This window comes from Cygnus atratus, chromosome Z (assembly GCF_013377495.2).
Source record: "Cygnus atratus isolate AKBS03 ecotype Queensland, Australia chromosome Z, CAtr_DNAZoo_HiC_assembly, whole genome shotgun sequence".
NCBI classification, from domain to species: Eukaryota; Metazoa; Chordata; class Aves; order Anseriformes; family Anatidae; genus Cygnus; species Cygnus atratus.
The window spans coordinates 10,509,670-10,522,180 of record NC_066396.1 but is presented as its reverse complement, the minus strand read 5'-3'; the positions used below and the strand labels follow the sequence as shown (position 1 = coordinate 10,522,180).

Genomic DNA, 12,511 nt, shown 5'->3' with positions numbered 1-12,511 from the left:
CAGCATTTTTCTACTGCCTGTTATGCACTGAGAGGAAAAAATTAAAAAAAATAAAATAAAAAAAGGTGAGTTTCTAAGGAGAAGGAGGACCAGTGCAGACTGCATCTCAGGGCAGGGAAAAGGAAAAGAAACACACCAGTGGGGCTGTGAAGAGCTCTGCAGGGCTGGGAAGGGGCTGCTCAGGAGAGCTGCAGCGTCAGGGGAAGCCTGGCAGCAGCGAGTTGTCTGGAAGGGGGCTCAGGGAAGAGCTTGGTGATGTCTTCAGAGACAGGAGGCCTGGGGAGTCTGGGTTATCCAGCTTTGGGGTTATGGGCCAAGATTAGGAGCACTCAGGGAATTTCCTAACATGCCCAAAGGCCCTGCCTGAACTAGCCAAGTACAATCTTCTCCATCTGGCTCCAGGAAGACCCTCTTTCCCCCAGTACTGCACACCCTTCGTGTGCTGCTCTGGGGCAGCAGAGTGGCTCCGGGGAGGCTTTGGAGGTGCCATGGGAGCGGATGGACCGAGGTACCCCTGAGACACCAGTGCGTGCGGGCGAGGAGTGGGTCTGCGGGTTCTGGCTGCCCAAAGGGGAAGCTCCTCACGCCAGGCATGATTTCCCTTGGTGTCTGTTCCGTTTCTCTGTTTGCATCTCTCCCTCCGGCGCTCGGTCACGCAGACACCTTTCCCCATCAGTGGGGCTCCGGCTGTGGTCCTGCCCCATGCTGGGCAGCGTTATGGCCCTGCCAGGGCTGGCTCTGGGCTTTCTGCTGGTCCTCACCCCTCTGCTGGGGACACGGGAGCAGAGAGATCCTGCTGCCCGAGCCCGACGAGGAGCCAGGGACGCAGGTAAGGGCTGGCTGCTCCTCCTTCTTCAAGAGAAGCTTTTGCTGCTCTTCTCCCTGCAAGTTGTCTTTGTGGCTTTCCCTGGCTCGGCCCTTGGTGGCTGTGTTGGAGAGGACTAAATCCAGCATCCTCACTGGTCCTGAGGCACTCGGGCATCAGTCAGGCTGTGGTGGGGCGAAGCTGTGCTTTGGGGATGTAGGGCAGGAATCCTCGGTGTGCTGGGAATGCCTCGACACTACAGCCCCTGTGTTCATGCCTCCGTGGGCAGCGCACCTGGGAGCAGGAGGTGGCTGGTTCTCACTGCGTGGCGGGCAGGGGAAGCCTGAGCACTTGGCTTTCCTGGGGCAATCAGAGCAAAAAGTCACCCGTTGCTGTGGACCTGAGTGCTGGTGCCCAGCAAAGACCTGGGGAGATGCGAGACCCGACCCTGTGCTGGCTGGGACACTCGTCCTCTCTCTAGTCCCTGTGGTTGGCCGAACTGTCGTTTGGTGGGATTGTCCTTCAACTGTATTTTTCTATTCTTTCTCCATGGCAGGAGGGCTTGGGGCATCCCTTGGGACTCTGCTGGGCTCTCATGTGGAGACTACGCCATGCCCTGTGCTGTACCCTGGGGCTGGGGGTACCTGCCGAGCTCCCCCTGTGGCACGGCAGGGACAGATGCTCTTTGCAGCAGGGGCTGGGGAGCCTGGGGCGTGAGTCATTATCTCTGCAGGGAAATGTGAGCAGAAGTGGCCTGCCAAGTTATCCTATGGGGCGTGAATCATGCTAACCATCTCTGGTGGCTGGAGTGATGCTGCTCTTGCAGCGATGGACAAGGTTTAGGCAGATGAGTCAAAGGTTTAAGGTCTGTCACGGTTTTTGGCTATCAGGGTGAAGTCTGGTGTGAGGGCACTGGGATCCAGCTGAGGGGGATGAAGTTTCCCATCTGGACAACACATAACGAAGGAGCAGGGTGCAGGGTGTGAGAATCCGCTACAAGGGAAGGGAAACTGGGTGAGGTAGGACAAGACAGGCTTGTTTTGGGTGAAACATATGGAAAAGGGTGGGTGTGCTGAGTGGGCCATGAGGCCTGAGGATGTAAGTGGGGCCTAGGGGCCTCATCCTGGGAGGTGCTCAGCTCTGAATAAGGAGGACCAGCAGCCCTCTGGATGGGACCTGCTCACACGCGAGGGCACTGTCATAACTTCGTGATCCTCAGGGCTCTCCCTCATTCAGGAGGATGCAAAGCTCCCTCCGACTGGGACCCCAGGCTGCAGTTTACCCCTAGCCAGACCAGCTATGCCTTGAGCAAGCTGATACAGCTGAGCTGCACTGGGGACTATAGGCCACCGGTCCCCCAGATCAGATGCATTTCCATGGGCACCCAGAGCTTGTGGAATAAGAAGGCCACCTGCAGGGGTAAGCACAGTCCTGCAGCACCCTGATCCCACTGTCCTGGGCTGGCGGCTCCGTGGCACGGCTGTCCCTCTGCCCTGCCTGTGTGACAGAGCAGGGAAGGAGGACCTGGATGGTTTTGTCCCCATGGACAGCATCTGCTGGGAGGCAAGAGGAGCTGGATGGGTTCAGCTTGAGGCTTTGTGGTCAGTTGTGCCCTGTCAGCAGAAGGCCAGGCTTCTGTCTTTTGTCCTGGCTGAGGTGTTACATCATGACAGCTGCAAGACCTTCCCCTCTCTGTTTGGGACCCTAAAGACTTCTCTAGTGATTCCTCAGCCTCTGCTGCACCTCGTCACCTCCCACACCAACTAAACCCACTTTTCCCTCTGCCAGAAACATGCCAAAGGCCCTTGTGGGACCCCAGACTCCGTCTGACACCAGACCAGGAGGAATACAGCAAGAATGAAGAAGTGACACTGAGCTGCCCCAAGGTTTTCCAGCCACCCTTCACCCATGTCAGATGTACTGGGGAAGTGCAGCCCAACATTCACGGGAAACCTGTGTACATCGAGGAGTGGCTGGGAAAGGGCAGGGGAGGTGCCTGGATCCGCATTCGCTCCAAGGTGGAGTGCGTGGGTAAGGGAGGCGCCAGGAGCTCTTCTGGGTGCCAGGAGAGTGTGGGGACGAGGTGGGAGGGGAAGGGGATACTTCTCCTCTGCCACTCTGCAGTCAGCCAGCAGGCACCGGGGGCAGCTCCATGCATGGCCCAAGCTTTCCAGGTGTCCTGATGCATGTCCCTTGAGTGCTTTGCCTTGCTGCCTCTGTGGGGCAGGTTCCCAAGGCATGAAATAGCCTCGGCCTCTTAAAGGATTCCACAGGACTCTGGGATCAAATGCTGATCCATCAGTCTCTGTGCTAGCTTTGTGCATCTTAAGAGCCCCTTGTGTGTGTCCAGAGACACACACACACACAAAAAGAAAAATCTACAATGAGGGTAGCAAGACACTGGAAACTGGCAAGGTAGCCCTGAGAAGTTGTGGATGCTTCATCAATGGATGTGTTTGAAGGTGGGTTGGATGGGGCTTTGAGCTAGTGAAAGATGTCCCTGCCAGTGACAGCGGGGTGGACTAGAGGGCCTAAAAACGTCCCTTCCAACCCAAATCTTCTCCAGACACTGCAGCACCTGGAGCGTGCTGAGGAGTGGTCCAGAGACAGAGGAAACTGTAGGCAGTGCTCGAATGTTGTATGGGAGAAGGCAGCATGGGCTCGGACACTAGGTGTGGGGGCACATGGCAGTGAGAGAACGGTGGGGGTGAGGGAGGTCTGCACAGGGCTGGGAAGGGAAGGCAAGGCAGTGACTCTCTTCAATGCTTCCTTCGCAGAGGCCTTCCAGGTTGTGCCTGGGACCTTGGAGGTTTCCACCACCGGCATCAAACTGAACTGGACCTGCAGTCTGCCTGATGCCTGCCAGCGCATGCAGGCCACGTGCAGGCTGGCAGGGCCTTCCTCCTCTTCCTGTGATGCTGAGGAGGTCACAGCAAAGGAGATGCTGCACGGCCAAAATGGAACATTTACCTGTCCCCCTCTGCAGCCCTTCACTGTCTACAGTGTCACCATCTCAGTGCCCCCGAACACAATCCTGTTCACACGGTTCCTGAGGACAAAGGCAACAGGTAAGTGTCCCTTGCCTGTAATGTCAAGGTACCCTTTGCTTTTCTCCCCAAAATTTCAGCCCCAGGTTGGTGTCCCCGTGTGTGACCCCATCTCGCTGTGCTTCCAGTGCCCGAGAAGCCGGCGCGGCTGTGGCTGGATGCCAGCACGGGGACGCTGCGGTGGCAGGCGCTGCCCTCCTGCAAAGGGGAGATCCTTGGATACCAGGTACCAGGGGAGCGGGGGCTGCCCGTGGGCCCCGCGCCTCGCCAGGTGCCTCGGGCTGGGCACTGGCATCAGGGAGAGGGGTGAGCCCTCCTCTGCCCGGGCCCGGCAGCTCCAGGTGGCTGTGGGGTGTTTGTGGTGAGGGCAGGACCCTGCTGTCCCCAGGCAGCAGCAGCAGCCACTCAAGGCTGGGCGGGAGCTGGGTGCTGGTCCCCAGCGGCTCCTGTCCTTCCTGCAGCTGAACGTCACAGCCAGGAGCGTGCAGGACGGCAGCTTCCTTGAATTCCAGCAGGTGACAGTGAACAGCTCTGTCACCCAGTACACGCCACCTCGTCAGATGCCGGGGAGCAAATACACGGTGACAGTCCAGGGCCTGACGGCTGCTGGTGCCGGCGATGCATCCCACCTGGAATTTCAAGCCTATGTCTCGGGTGAGGGCTTCTGTGTCAAGGGCCTGTTAGGCTGGTGTCTGTCTGTGCACCCTGTGCCATACAAGATAGTGTCCTGGCCTCAGAGGATGCCCCTGTGGCATTGCTTCAGCCCCTGCTCAGGTCTGCACGAGCAGAGCTGGCCCCTCTCTGCCACCTAACTCAGGCAACAGCAGGGAGCATATGAGGAGTCTGCAGGAATCACAGGCTGCGCTAGGAAGACAGGTCAGAAAACGAATATCTGTTCTTTTTATCTGTGAGTTGTGGCATCAGAGCCAGCAAGGCATGCATGTAGGGCTTGGTTATCATGCTATTCTGTAGCTCCTGCAGGAGGTGGAGGGTTTTCTTACTTTCTCTGAACAAAGTAATTGCAGTATAGTATCTATCCTTCTGTGAGTGTACGCTTGGATCTTATGCCTGGGCAACACTAACACTGCCCACCTTTTCATCATGCAGGGTGTGATTGCCTTGCATAGGCACCTGGACAAGGAAAACCAGTTTAGGTACCTGAATTTGCAATTAAGGGCCCCATAAAATGCATCAGTAAGTGGGGTGACAGGAGGTGCCTCGCCTGGTGCCCCGTGGCTCAGCGGCTCCTCTGGTGCCATGGCACGGCGAGGTGAAGGGCAGCCTGAGCTGGGCTTGGGGTCAGGTCCAAAGAGCGGCTGGAGGGGTCTCCTGCTGCAGGGGGGATTGTCCTGGGAAGCTGCCAGCCATGGGATGTGGTGGGGGGCAAAGAGTGAGCATGGAAATGAGGGTGGAGAAGGGATTTCATGGGCAAGTGACAAGGGGAGCCCCCTCCGTCCCAACAAGGCTTGCTGGGGGGTGAGCCATGGCAGCTGGATGGCTTGCCTTCCATCTCCCTTTGGTGGCTGGAGGGATTGCTGGTGGTTGCTGATAGCTGGCAGTACCCTGCCACATCGTGTCACCAACACCCCAACTAAACCCTCTTTGGCCTTGGCCAGGCACATGCCAGAAGCCCTGGTGGGACACAAGACTCCGTCTGGCACCAGACCGGGAAGAGTACAACAGGAACGAAGAAGTGACGCTGAGCTGCCCTGAGGGTTTCCAGCCGCCCTTCACCCACGTCAGATGTGCTGGGGAAGTGCAGCCCAACATTCACGGGAAACCTGTGTACATCGAGGAGTGGCTAGGAAAGGACCCGGGAGGTGCCTGGATCCACATTCGCTCCAAGGTGGAGTGCGTGGGTAAGGGAGGCACCAGGAGCTCTTCTGGGGTCCCTGCGTGGCGGGGGAAGTTGGGGGAGCTGCCATAGGCAGTGGGAGGCAGCTCCTGTGCGTGTCTGGGGCTCACCCATATTGTGTCCTGGAGCTCCATTCCTCACCAGAGTGGGACAAGGCCAGGATCCCCTGCCCCATGTCCTGCCCTGTCCCCTGTTATGCTCTGTGGGTCCAGCCTAAGTCCTGATAATGCTTTCCCATCTCGTCGGTGCAGTGAAATGCCAGAAGCCCCAGTGGGACACCAGGATTCTCTTTGCCCCAGACCGGGGTTCCTACGACCTCAACGAGACGCTGACGTTGACGTGCCCTGAAGGGTACTGGTCATCCAGTCCTGAGGTTGCCTGCATGAAACTCAACCCAAGGCAACGCTTCCTGATTCCTCATATCGGCTGGTTTGTGAAGAACAGCATGGGACACTGGAAGCCTGTAGAGGGGAATATGACCTGTGTGGGTGAGTGAGTGAAGCAGCCACTCTGTTCTGCCTAGGCAGGGAAAGTGGTGCCAGATACGGCCTACAGCTGTAGGACACCAAGGCCCTGTGCTGGGGTGTTCCAGGAATGGCGTGGGTGTTCGCTGTGGAGAAAAGAGCTGCTAATGCAGCAGGGTTTGTGTCTGTCCCTGTTAAAGTGAAAGGAAGCAGTCACCAGATCAGTTGCTAGGCCCGTGGTGGTGACTTAGAGGGACCACAAGCACTTGGCCTTGCCCTCTGCCAGAGCAGCTCAGAGTGCTCCAGGCCCAGAGGAAAGTGTAGGCAGTGCCCGAATGTCGTGTGGGAGAAGGCAGCACGGGCTCGGACACTAGGTGTGGGGGGACATGGCAGTGAGGGAGGTCTGCTGCAGGACTGGGAAGGAAGGCAAGGCAGTGACTCTCTTCAATGCTTCCTTCGCAGAGGCCTTCCAGGTTGTGCCTGGGACCTTGGAGGTTTCCACCACCGGCATCAAACTGAACTGGACCTGCAGTCTGCCTGATGCCTGCCAGCGTATGCAGGCCACGTGCAGGCTGGCAGGGCCTTCCTCCCCTCCCTGTGAGGCTGAGGAGGTCACGGCACAGGAGATGCTGCACGGCCATAAAGGAACATTTACCTGTCCGCCTCTGCAGCCCTTCACTGTCTACAGTGTTACCATCTCAGTGCCCCCCAGCTCAATCCTGTTCACACGGCTCCTGAGGACAAAGGCAACAGGTAAGTGTCCCCTGCCTGTAATGTCAAGGTACCCTTTGCTTTTCTCCCCAAAATTTCAGCCCCAGGTTGGTGTCCCCGTGTGTGACCCCGTCTCGCTGTGCTTCCAGTGCCCGAGAAGCCAGAGCGGCTGTGGCTGGATGCCAGCACGGGGACGCTGCGGTGGCAGGCGCTGCCCTCCTGCAAAGGGGAGATCCTTGGATACCAGGTACCAGGGGAGCGGGGGCTGCCCGTGGGCCCCGCGCCTCGCCAGGTGCCTTGGGCTGGGCACTGGCATCAGGGAGAGGGGTGAGCCCTCCTCTGCCCGGGCCCGGCAGCTCCAGGTGGCTGTGGGGTGAGGGCAGGACCCTGCTGTCCCCGGGCAGCAGCAGCGGCCTCTCGGGGCTGGACAGGAGCCGGGTGCTGGTCCCCAGTGGCTCCTGTCCTTCCTGCAGCTGAACGTCACAGCCAGGAGCGTGCAGGACGGCAGCTTCCTTGAATTCCAGCAGGTGACAGTGAACAGCTCTGTCACCCAGTACACGCCACCTCGTCAGATGCCGGGGAGCAAATACACGGTGACAGTCCAGGGCCTGACGGCTGCTGGTGCCGGCGATGCATCCCACCTGGAATTTCAAGCCTATGTCTCGGGTGAGGGCTTCTGTGCCATGGGCCTGTTAGGCTGGTGTCTGTCTGTGCACCCTGTGCCATACAAGATAGCGGCTTGGCCCCAGAATTGTGGCATTGCTTCAGCCCCTGCTCAGGTCTGCACGAGCAGAGCTGGCCCCTCTCTGTCACTACAGAAGATGGATCCTTAGGCAGGGCTGGGCATCGCTTGGGGCGCACAGCCACAGAGCACTAAGACCCTGCTACTGCATGCCCTCAGTCTATCCAGGCTACGTTGGATGGGCTTCTGGTCCCTGTGGGTGTTTCCTGGAGATGGGACACTTCCCTGTGCTCCCGAGCCTCCCTGCCTGTCAGACCTGAAGGCAGGACACGGCTGTGCCTCACTGCCTGTCCCTGCATGTAGCTAGGACTGCAGAGCCTGGACACACGCATACACACATTCACACACCCCAAAGCAATGTTTGGACACCCAGCCCAGGCTGTGGCACCCACTGCTGGCTGTGTGCTTAGTTTCAGGGCAGCCTCCAGGCCCCTGGCCATGGACTGCAGTCACTGTGGTGGCTGTGCTGTCTGCGGTGGTCATGCTGTCTGCTGGGATCCTGTGGCTTGTGATGTGCAGGTGAGTAGGCAGGGAACTTGGAGTCGCTGCTCTGCCTCAGGCCATGCTGGGCTAATGGGGTGGCTGGTGACAGCGTGGGCTTTCTGCACTGCTCTCACCCTTTTCTGGGTGCCATGGGGGTGGCAGCTGGTCCTACCGTGGCTTGGCTGGTGGGCTCCTGGCTGGGTCTCCAGGCCAGCAGGGCCCTGGGCCACATCAGCCTCTCCCCAGCCTCAGGGCACCCCTTTGCCTTCCCAGGAGGAGGAAGGCCTTGCCCAGGAAAGCCGAGGAGGACCATTACACAGGTAGGGCCACGGCAGCGGGAGCGGGGTGTAAGGAGAGCAGGTCATTGCCAGGAGAGCCCTGTGGCCCCCTGTGCCGCTGCCTGCCTGGGTCTGCGCTGCTCCTTCTCCTGCAGACCTGGGTCCCTCAGGCTGTGTCTGTCCCCTGCAGAGCTCCAGCCCTATGAAAACTCGGACCATTACTGTGTGATCAAGGAGAGATTTCTGGCTGAAGAAGACGCAGGTAGGAGATGGCTCCCACACGTGCCGGGGAGTGGGTCAAGAGTGACCCGAGGAAAGGGCCGTGGCGGTGTCAGGCAGTGCCCAGTGCTCCGGCCTGTCTCAGCCCCTCGCGTGTGCAGGCGGCTGTGGCAGCGTGAGCTCCCCGTGCTGCCGAGGGCTTGCAGCAGCCTCTGCCCTGCGTGCTGTTGGTCTCCGCAGGTAGAGGTGGCTGGGCTGGAGAGCGACCGTCCCTGTCCCTACCACTGCCCCTGCCCATCCTGGAGTCCTCGGGAACCAGACAAAGCAGTGAGGGAGAGGAGAAGATGGGGTGAATGTCCCCGGATCAGTGCTGATGGCACTTTCATTGCCTCTTGGTCCTCCACAGCTGGAAGTAGGGCCTCACAGCTCATGCTGTGTTATTGCTCCCCATCCGATTTCCTCCCTCATTAAGCTCCTGCATGCTTTGTAACAGACCAGGAGCAGCCCAAGGCCTGGGATGAAACGCTTGTGCCCACAAAGTTGTGTCCTCGAGTATTTTGGCTCAGCAATTCTGTCCTGACCTGGTGCCTGCAACTGTCTTTTGAGACCATAGCAGCCCACTGGGTTCTCAGCCCCTCTTTGCTTTGCAACCCCATCCCCATCTAGCTCCAGGACTCTGCCTGAGTTTTGCCCAAGCATACTGCCCTCTCAACTGTGCTGTTGTATCCAAACAACCAATAAAGTGGTCTGGTCTGCAGGGGGCTGCCTGCCCCACTACGGCATCCACCTGGTCATGAGTCCTCCCTTTTGTGTGTATGAAAGCTCTGTCTGTGTGAATCTTCACAGAGAAGCTTGGCCTAGGCTTTTGCAGGGACGATCGCCACCGTCTTCTCCAGCTCTGTGGGTAGGCTGAGATGTCTGTATCTCCTCCTCCTGTCCTTGGGGACACGGTCTGTCGTGAATGGGCTGTGACAAACTGTGGGATGTGCTTTTTGTACCCCGGAATGCAGCCATTGTGGGAGGGAGGGACATGCAGGAGGAGCACCTCCTGCCCTCCTTCTGCACTGCCCCTTGGTCAATGGCCTTAGTGGGATTGTTTCTCTCCCATGTTCTCACTCTTCTCTCCCAGCTGCTGTTGCGCAGCAGTTTTTCCCTTTGTTGCGAAGAAGCCTCTTGAGACAGATGCCATGGTTTCATCCCGATGCTTGTGTCTCTTTGCAGGCAGTTGCACAGGTGTGCATGCTGAGTGGTGGTGAGTGGTGCTGAGACTCGAGTCCTGCCCTGGCAGCTAATGCAGCACAGCCCTGTGATTGTAGGGCTGAGGCTGTCTCCCTGTCCTTGCACCTCTTCTGGTTGCCCAAGGAGAGAAAGCTGCCAGCTGTCTTGGTGACTGGATCTGGGTTGTGATCTTTTCTCCTTGGGAATGCCACAAGTCTCCTGGATTGATGTGGCACCTCCCAAGCCTGCAAGATGTGCCTGTCTGCATTTGCCGTCCCAAATGGTAGGATGCATCTCTTGCATGTCTTCCAACTCATAGAGCGCTCCCCTTCCTGACAGCCAAAATGAACAGCCAAGTGCCAGGTTGCTGTGCTGTACTTTTATTGAAGTCATCCCCTGGGAAGTCCCTCACCTGGGGGTTTTCTCCTGTTAGCATCTACCACTGTCTGCTGACTCAGAGCTGCACAAGTAAGTGACTCTTGTGGTCTCTTGGTCTGACTTGTTCTCTAGTTGCAGAGGTATGTCTGAGAATAAAGTGGCACAAGTTATGGTGGGAGGGTTCAGTATTTGTTGTGCCAGTATTGGGGAATGCTGACATTAGAGAGAGACTTGGAGCGATAGGAAAATCCCTGCTTGGAGTAGGACTGGCAGGCAACAGGGTGGCTCTAGGCACTGCAAGCAGGAAACCCTTCTGATATCAGCACATCATCCTCGCCTAACAATTTTGCACAAGATCCTTACCTACCGCTTGTGACATGCTGCAGGCTACAGAAGCAACCTGACTGCCACACAGCCCATCCCAAAACTTAGCCAAGGACCTGAGGCATCGGGAGGCTGGTTATTCCCAGGGCACATGGCTCTGGCACCTCTTCCCAGAAGGGACAGGCCATAGGAGCCAAGGGATGAGTTTAAAAAAAATTGAGGTCTCAGGGACATTTTTTTCAGCTTCCAGCAGTTTGCAGGTCAAACACTTCCTTAGTCAGAGGGGCTATCTTTACAAGCAATGGCTCTCGATGGGGTTTTCTTCCATGAGCTTGTCTAATCTCTTCTGGAAAATACAACCACCTTAGGATGCACTGTGTCCACTGGCAGGGAGTTATCCAGTTTAACCTGACACTGCGTAAAGATCCCCTTTCCTTTCTTTATTTCTAAACTGCCACCTTTTGAATGCTCCTCCCTCCCACTATTATGGAGAAAATCAAATGGCAGCCATCCCCTTTCCCTCCTCTCTGAGTCCCTCATTTTATACAGCTGCCATATCCTGCCTCCATTCTACTTTTTCCTGCAGGAAGAGCTGTGGCTTACTGGTTGCTCCCCATCTGGAAGGCATTCCTGGCGTCTGCTCAGTCGCCTTTCTCTGAACATCCCTATTTTCCCACAGCCTTTTGGAAATGGGGGTGCAGGATTGCACATGGTGTTCAAGAAGCAGGTGAACTAAAAAGAGGTGAACCGTGGATTTATCTTGTATTGTATTCTCATTTGTCCTGGCATGCATACATGTTGTAATAGGCAGTGGGTCCTGAGCTGCCTCTGACAGACTTTCTAGTACTTGAGATCTTGTGCTCTCATGGCTCTGAGGAGAACATCTTGCTGTGAACGTGCAATTGTTTCATGTTTATCTAAGCTGCATTTTATCTGCGGTTCTGTTTGTCAGTCATTGGAGTCTGCTCTTATTCTGCAGCATTTTGTCACAGCTGGCTTCAGTTTTTAACACCAGGCTTCATCAACAAGCGTGACTCCTTGCCCCCTCTGAGTCTGAGACTCTGCTCCCTGAGAAGAGCAGACCTGTTTCATTTTGAAACCAGTTGCTTCCTCAGGTGAGAACTATCCTCTTGTCCCACCTCAGAGATGTGCTCGGTGACCAGAGGAGGGTAAGAGCTGTCACCCCAGGCAGGATGGTGGCCCCACTACCCCACTGTCCAGTGTTCACCAGTGGCAACAGGAGATGTGCTTAAGAAAGCACATGTGAGCCTGGCCACCCTCCATGAGCCAGCCCCCATGCCCAGGGTGACAGGAGTTGGGATGTTAGAGGGGTATGCTGCTTATCCCTTTTTGGACCTGCTGTCCATGAATTTCTCGAGTCCCTCTTTGAACCAGCTGAACCTGGCAGCTTCTGCTGTGGCAGGGAGATGCACAGCTTCATCTCCTCTGAGTAAAGACTTCTCTTCTGTATCTGTGAGCTGGTCTCCCACCTGTACGGGGGAGACTCTCCTGCTTCTGGTCTAGCAGGTTTGGGGGAACAGCGCTTCCACATCCATCTTCACCCCAGCCTTCAGGATATTGTAACCTCCCATCACAGACCGCCCTCCCAACTTGGAGACGAGTACCTGATTCTGAACAGTGAATTTGGAGGCCAGTTCCTTCCCTCCATCATTGCCATGACTCTTGCCCTCCTCTGCCTGCCCTCCTGGAGCTGCGGGCCCCAGAACAGCACATGGCAATCATGGTGTAGTTGCATCCAGGCTTTATGGCTTTGGGATAATGATGTCTTTTTCTTTCTTTTTCTCAGTATTCTCCGATGACACAAAGGAGTTTTTTGTGTTATCAGCTGTGCAGCACAAAGAGCACTCAGTGTCTGTTATCTCTTTTACGCTCTGCAGGACTCCATGCAGTTCCCCTCTCCTTCATACCCTTGACTCTTGCCAGCTCTCCTAATACTGTCTTGGAAGACGTCAAACTGCTGTGATTA

The 12,511-nt window shown here is 56.9% G+C and overlaps 1 protein-coding gene across 1 annotated transcript; it reads left to right on the top strand.

Moving 5' to 3' along the window:
* The first annotated feature begins 717 nt into the window (after positions 1 to 717).
* Positions 718 to 12,508, top strand: LOC118256653 (uncharacterized). The gene is made up of 11 exons (XM_050716357.1): positions 718 to 829; positions 2,594 to 2,836; positions 3,583 to 3,873; positions 3,981 to 4,078; positions 4,314 to 4,506; positions 5,469 to 5,711; positions 6,634 to 6,924; positions 7,032 to 7,129; positions 7,356 to 7,548; positions 8,576 to 8,647; positions 12,423 to 12,508. Exons 1-11 carry the CDS (start codon positions 718 to 720, stop codon positions 12,506 to 12,508), a joined length of 1,920 nt encoding a protein of 639 aa, XP_050572314.1.
* The last annotated feature ends 3 nt before the right edge of the window (positions 12,509 to 12,511 follow it).